We start from the raw sequence: 7660 nt of genomic DNA, 5'->3' as shown, positions 1-7660 counted from the left end.
CTATCCTATCCTATCCTATCCTATCCTATCCTATCCTATCCTATCCTCACAAATGGCCTTCCATACAGAGCTGGCACTTGCTGGTTTTACACTATTGACTAAGGAAAATGAATGTTTAAATAATGATTTCTCTGTGAAGCTCAGGCGTTTGTCTTCATTTAGGATTCATAATCACAAACCCTCCTCTGGAATGAAGTGCTTTAAGTCATTAATTTAAAATAAAGAGAAGGACTCCTTTCCTATAAAATGGGACCAAAACAGAGAGCAAAGATAGACTATTATAAATTCATTTTTCAGTACATAGAGCACTTGCCTAATGTAGGGGAGGTCCCTGCAGGGTCACTTATTTATACAGACTTCTTCTTTCCTTGGACACCAAAAATAAAAGCTATGAGCAAATGGAGATTTGAACCTACAACTACCATTTCCAGGTTAGTTTTCTGATCTCTGGAGTATCAGAACATAGGAAACCTTGGACCACAGTTCAATTTAGCCTGTTGTCTTTCTTAGAAACATAAGTAATTCTTCAGTCTCCAGTCTTCGACGACTTTCAGCTTAGGACCTTATTGGGAGTAAAATGATTTCTATGTATTTAGTAGTCCTAACAGGATTTCCCTTCCATAAGCTTGTCTAGGCTTTTAACTAGTGTCAACTTTTAACTGACATCATCAGCTTCTTTTAGACCGCATAATCTTTCAAGAATTCACTCTATTCTGGTATTTACTGAATGAAAAGAACATCTATTTTTATTTATTTTGAACAGTCTCCTGTTAGATTTATCTGTTGCTCTCCCAGTTCTTGTTTTGGGAGAGACAGCAAACAATTGATTTCTACTCACCCTCTCCTTGCACGCAGAATTATATAAGCCTCTGTGGTTTCATTTCTGATTTTTCCCTTCCAGACAGAATAGAGTTTTATTTGAGGATTACCGGGCCATCCCTTGTAAAGAAGCTATTCCATGCTTTACCACACTTCCCCTCTAACACCCTTTTCTAAAATATGTGTCTTGAGAGTACTATTTACAGGAACACAGATGATTAAAGGATATTATGTTTGCTAATCCTGCTCTGGGATAGATTTAGTTCAAAAACAAATTTAAAGCACATTTTCTAGCCTACATGAAACATATTTTAGGCATAGCTGCATCAGGAGATGTGCCGGAAGTTTATGTATAAATATAAGAGTGTTATGCCCATGTACTCAATTACAGAGATGACTCTCCTGATTTCTTTTACATGCATTCATGTTAAAGCATAGTATTCAGTTTATAGAATATTCAGTGGTTCTTAAGTTTCATGAGTATTTGACAGGATGTCACCCTAGAATATTTATTGGCAACAGTGCTGTGCATCGAACAACAAGCTCTGTACTCAAAAGTTAGCTCTGTTGCTCAACTGCTATATGATGAAAGCATGTATTGGAGATTAACAGATTCATTAAGTTTAGGACTGTTAAATTTTAAGACGAGAAATGTGCACTAAACTCATATATTATCTTAGTCCTCTGTGTTTGTTATCATTCTAAGTGAAATGTCTAGTTCCTTTGAAATTAATGGCAAGATCCCTGTTGCTCTCAATGAAACTAGTCTACCTAGCAAGATCATCCCAAAGTTAAGCTCTTTCTTTATCTAAATGGTTATCAAGTCAGTGCTAAAACTCTAGTTTTTATTGAGGAACTCTCATTTACTCTCCCATTGTGTTCTGAGCACTTGTGCCTCTAAGTTCTGCTTCAAAAACTGAAATGCAAGGAGGAATTGTGTTTTCCTCACTATTTCTTTTGCATACAATTGGAATTGGTTAGATGATCCAAAGTTTTCAAAATTTTGAGGAACATTTGCTCTAGTGAAGAAGAAAAAAAAAAAAGAGAGAAAAATTCATCACCTTGTATCACTCTACTTCATTATCAATTACTTAAAATTACCTCAAATGTTTCCCTTTTCAAGAAAAAGAAAGAGAGGGTGAGAAAGGCAACAAAAACATATTTCTAGATCAACATAGGAGAGAGCAAAGTGCACCTTTCTGAAGTGACACGGATTCTTTCATCATTGGAGGAATTAAATCTGTCATCCTTCTCTCTAAAATATTCTTCTATACACTGCTCTTCAAAATCATGGACTTTTTTCAATTCATCCTCAGTTATGAAAAGTTCTGTAGAAACAATGTAAAAAATGTGAATTTGGCAAAACATTAACATATGAAATTAGGTACACTTTTCTTATTGCAGAATTCACAGACTGAACTTTCAAAATCAGGCTTCAATTTTATCTGGCATTTTGGTATGAAAGCAAATTAGTGGATTCTATTATAAGTGATTCTGGAGATAGCAACACTTGAGCAGGCAAATGCTGTACAAACATGAATGTGTTTTGATTACATGATACCTAAACACAGCTGGTCAGGACCTGGAGAGAAAGTGGGAGCCAAAACTCACCTGTAACCTAATATAAATTTAATTATATTTGGAGACTGGTAAGAAAGAAGTATGAGAATACAGAGGGTCTGTTTGACATGACAAGAGATGAAATCTGCAGGCAGCAGCAAAGGCTACGTCACAGTGTGCTGTGAGTGGGAGGAGAGCAGTATGGTTGCACTTGCATCTCTCAGGCCATCACAGGACTCCAGCTCCTTTCTTACGGAGAAGTGGGCTGTGGCATGGGTTTGAGTTGGGAAGAGATGCACATCCACTAGCTCCCTACTTCTGTCATATACACTGGGGGAGGTGGAGTTCTTCTACTTTGAAGAACTAGATAAGGAAGAGCAGATAAAGTGATATCAAAATAATCTGTCAGGTTTTCCATCATGCTTATGGGAGTTCTTATTAAAGTGTCTGGAAAAACCACTCCTCCACTTTGAATCAACGTCAAGGAGAGAACATATCTCTACAAAATTATTACTCCTTACCATCTCTCATCTTATCTAGGCATAAAGTGTGTTGAGGGGACATATGTGCTATTTACTCAAAAAATAAGAATGCTATCTCTGTATTTTCTGCAAAAACTAAAGATCTGAAAGTGCAAAGCACTGTATGAATTCCGGTAACAACAGTCTTCTAGCAACAGCAAAACAAAACTCTTTGTTTTGAAGAAAGAAACAACCCAAAATATCCAGGAACAACATTGCCTCATTAATGATCTGAGGAGAACTGAGTGTTAAGGAATGGAGGTAAAACTAAGTGATCAGGTGGGAACTTGCAGTTAATAGTTCTCTGTTCATCAAAGTGCTGGGCTTAGCCTTCATTCATGTCAAATACAAGATATTACAAAGAGAATTGGTAAGTCCCGCTCTGTAAATTGTTTAAGGCTTACTTAGTCCGTAGTCTCTCTCATCTGGGTCACTTTCGTGTTTCCGCCATCTACAGCAGAGATGTTGGAATATCATAGTCATATGGCTGAAAATGATCAGGGGTGGTGGGAGAACTGGCCTTTCATGAAATGTCATGATTAGTTGATACCTTTGAAACTTCCATACTTGGTTGGATATGGATTTGACTTCAAAAAATGTATTGCTAGGAGGCAAGAAGAGAAAATAACATCAGATTAAAATGTTTTTGAGTACTTTGCCAAAAATGATATGACAGCACCCTAATTACACACATTTCACTAATGGTGGCAAACTTTTCCTTGTCATACAAAAAAAAGGAAGAACAAAAGAAAACAGCTAATAACATTGTTCTTCAGTGATGCACTGTGGCAATCAGTCATTTAAAATGTTACTACCCTTTATTCTTGCTCTGTGCAACCACTTAGTTTTTCAACAACCTAGTAAGACAGGCAAGTATTTTTATTCTTATCTTCTATATTAGGAGTGAATGATGCCATAACTGAACTTCAAATTTTTGGATTTTCTACTCTCAGTCACATTGGATGTCTGTCCTTGGCAATGAGATAATGTAAGAAATTTGGCATTTCCCTCACTCTCTGGAGACAAGCTACTACTTTATATCTTCTCACCTGCACATCCTCTAAAAATGGCTTTCAGCCAAAGGCTTCAGCTTAGCTGCCTTCTTAGACCATGAATAATGCCCACCATCCCCAACTCCATTCTTTGCAATGTGTCACTCACTTGAAAACAGCAATCAGAAGGTTCACCAAAAGGATGTTTGCAACCAAGAGGTAACAGGCCATGATGGCAGGAACAATCCATGCTCCTGTTTTGCAGGGAGGCAGCTGGATTATTTTACCATCTTCTCTAGTTTCATTCTGACCACAAGGAGCTGGGAACAAAAATACAAAAATACAAACCAGGAATTAATCTTATGTTTTCAGTGCTTTTTACAGACATATTCAAATGTTTTGGAAGGCCTGCCTGCCAAAGCAATTATCTTCTAAATAACAGTGCCATTGATGCTCCTTTCAATAAATCTGAAATTGCTATAGGTGGTGGTGATCACATGCTTGTCAAATTTATCACATATCTTAAAAGCCACACTTCTTGATGCTATATGTTATTCTCCATGAAAGTCAAGATATTCCCCCCAGAAATTTCAGGAAGCCTGTCTCATGTAAACTGCTTGTTCTGTTTAACTGAAATATCTTAGTACTCTGGTATTAATTAGTGGCTGTGCAAATGAAATAATCAAAATGGTTAATCCTGCACAAAGCTAACATACTATTTTTTAACCACAGAATCACAGAATTGTAGGGGTTGGAAGGGGACCACAAAATATCATCGGGTCCAACCCCTGATTTAACGGTGAAAGTTTTTATTTTTTTAATAGAAAAAAGAAGTACATGAAAATAAAGAGTATACATTTATTCCTGTACACTGTACTTCCCAGAGCCCCTCTGGGAAGAATTCATAATGGCCTTCTACTATTGACTTTTGACTGCATTCCTAGAAAAACAGTGGGGGAGATTATCAAGTCTTTATTGTACCAGGTAAACGGACACGTAGGCAACAGAGTTGCCACCTGTTTGTTTCACAAATATTTTGGAACAAAAATGACAGAATCACAGAATTTTCTAGGTTGGAAGAGACCTCAAGATCATCAAGTCCAACTTCTGACCTAACACTAACAGTCCCCACTAAACCATATCCCTAAGCTCTACATCTAAATGTCTTTTAAAGACCTCCAGGGATGGTGACTCCACCACTTCCCTGGGCAGCCCGTTCCAATGTCTAACAACCCTTTCGGTAAAGAAGTTCTTCCTAAGATCCAACCTAAACCTCCCCTGGCGCAACTTAAGCCCATTCCCCCTCGTCCTGTCACCAGGCACGTGGAAGAACAGACCAACCCCCACCAAAATTTCCTCATTACGAACGTTGTCGAACTGAAGCAAAGAGGGAGAAAAAACTGTGAAATAGTTGTTATTACTATTCAGGAGGTTTAATATGTAATTACTTCTGTTATACTACTATGACAGAGGGATATATCCTTCATCAGGTTCAAACATAAACTCACAGAAAAAAAAAAAAAAAGACAAATACTACATTTGCAAGCAGTTCTGCTGTGTCTGGACCCACATTATCTCTAGTCCTTTGTACTTACAGAAAAGCACTTTATTCCTGGAACAGGCTAAATATAAGCAATTCTTTATTTCTTAGAAAATATAATATTACAGGCCCTTTCAGTTATTTGCTCCAACCAGTAGCTTCATTTAGACATTCAAAATACCATCTGTGAGCTGCTGGATTTCTTGAGCTAGGTGCATTCAGCCTCCATCCAGCAGAATCTGGGACATTCAACACCTCTTGGTATCAGGATTCAAAGTGAGACTTTTTTGTTTATGTGGAAACAGGAATGTGTTGATTCAGAGCTACAAAGCTACAACAGAGTACCAAACCCCATCATGATCTCACCAGTAACACAGAAATCATTCTAGCAGTTGATGAAACCTGTTGTCCTTCTGTGTGTTAAAGCACAGAAATAATAATGTTTTTTACAATGAAGAGAGAAATTTCTGAAAAGCGTATCTTAAACTTTAGTTCAATGATATCCAAAACTCAGCTTTAAATCTGGTTATAATCTATTATTCCATTTTTCTATTAAAATATTTTCATCTTAAATATTTTCCATCTTTGACAACTACCAAGACAAAAATATTTTATCTAACTTGATTTGCCTACAATAGAATATTCGGAAAACCATTTATGTGTCCCTGTCAGTTTATGCCACACAGTGGTGTCTTCCTTGAAAACAAGCCCCCATAATCTATTCATACATGGGTGTTTGGCTTGCCTTGAGGCTTTGCAAAAGTTTTCTCTTCTGTCAGTTCTGTTGAAGAAACAGAACATAACATTCCTTTAAATAACAAAGGAATACTAATCTTATGCCTTACTTTATGGAGATCTAAGCCAACATTCAATCTTCAGTCTTCAGCTGCATGAGAAAGCGTGACGTGTGTCCAAAGTTCTGAAGCCTGTGTTCTAATGCATATGACTGAAATTAACATCTTTTTTCCATTATAAACAATAACATTAATTTTAAATGATTGTTCTCCCACTATTAAATAAACTATTTGTTAAAAACAATTACTCCCAGAAAAAAAGGAAACAGAATTTTCACCCTTTGCTACAGGGAGGAATCTGGCAGGTGTCTAAGAGTGTGAATGATACTCTTTTTAGATAACAAAGACACTTGCTTACTTTTAAGAATTTAGAATTCTGATTGATGAATTATATTTTGAAAAATGTAGGAATTTTTGTAGTGTGTGCAGTAACATTGTAATGACAAACTTTTTCAAAGAACAATTTTAGTGTATGAAAACATACTCATATCTTTTTACATGACAGCCTTGCTTTAGCGAAGATTATGTAGAGTTTGTAATTCTAGTGAAATGTTATGTTAAAACAAATTCTGTTAGCATAACTACATGCATTTTCCAGGTAATTGAAAAACCCAGGTAGCCTGATACCTGTAGGTCATTTGATCTAGGTAGGACATCAAGCCCTGAACTTGGGCTTTGAAAAATGGTAATTGGTTGGAATTTTAATTTCAATTACATGTATTAACTTCCCTCAGCTTTCAGATATCGAACCTTGACAGCTGTGGTGGTATGTACTTTTTGCATCTTTTGTTTCTCTTTTCATAATCTGCCTCTATGCTTATGTTTCCTTCCTGGCTCCCCTTTACAGTTTTCTGTGCAGGCCTTTCCTGCTACATATCTAATGCTTCCTCCTTCATGGCCAGCAAACTGGTGCAAAGCAAACAGCAATAGCCCACATCTCTGTGTGCTTCAACCTTACCAGGTTACCAGGCTAGTAAATATTGAAAAAAGGCTAAGTGAGCTGCTTAGGGCTGTCCACTTCTTGACTAACAGAGAAAATACTGAACTCTGGGGACGCTGAATCTCATATCACTGCTCTCTTAATCAGTAGAAACATTCAGGGAACTGAGAAGTATCTCATTACTTGAAGAAAGTTGCTTTAACTACAGTATTGTGACCTTACTCATTGCTTCTTGCTCACAGACACATTAAAATGACTCCAAAACATCTCTTCTATCATATTTTAATCATAATTTATAGTAAATCTCTCTAGTTGTCTTGTTTTCTTTTTCCCTCTTCCTCCCTGCCTTAAAAATATCCAACCAAATGGAACCTAAAATATAACCTCATGGATAGGAAGAGGAATACTGCTGCAGCTCAAGGCCAGGGAGATTCTTGAAGTGGTGTGTAGGCAGTGCAAAAATATTATTTGGGGAAGGGGAAGGGAAGAGAGGA

General features: G+C 36.9%; 1 protein-coding gene across 5 annotated transcripts in view; it reads right to left on the bottom strand.

Moving 5' to 3' along the window:
• The window catches only part of TRPM3 (transient receptor potential cation channel subfamily M member 3), a 466535-nt gene that overhangs the window by 7864 nt on the left and 451011 nt on the right, over positions 1 to 7660 (bottom strand). For all 5 annotated transcript variants that reach the window (XM_035309095.1, XM_035309092.1, XM_035309094.1 and 2 more), the window contains 3 exons: positions 4062 to 4212; positions 3305 to 3504; positions 2015 to 2147 (listed from right to left, as the gene is read on the bottom strand). In XM_035309095.1, coding sequence (XP_035164986.1) covers positions 2015 to 2147; positions 3305 to 3504; positions 4062 to 4212 — 484 coding nt within the window. The remainder of the gene's footprint in view (positions 1 to 2014; positions 2148 to 3304; positions 3505 to 4061; positions 4213 to 7660) is intronic.

This window comes from Oxyura jamaicensis, chromosome Z, assembly GCF_011077185.1.
Source record: "Oxyura jamaicensis isolate SHBP4307 breed ruddy duck chromosome Z, BPBGC_Ojam_1.0, whole genome shotgun sequence".
Lineage (NCBI taxonomy): Eukaryota > Metazoa > Chordata > Aves > Anseriformes > Anatidae > Oxyura > Oxyura jamaicensis.
The sequence above is the reverse complement of the archived record's forward strand: the minus strand, read 5'-3'. Positions and strand labels throughout refer to the sequence as shown.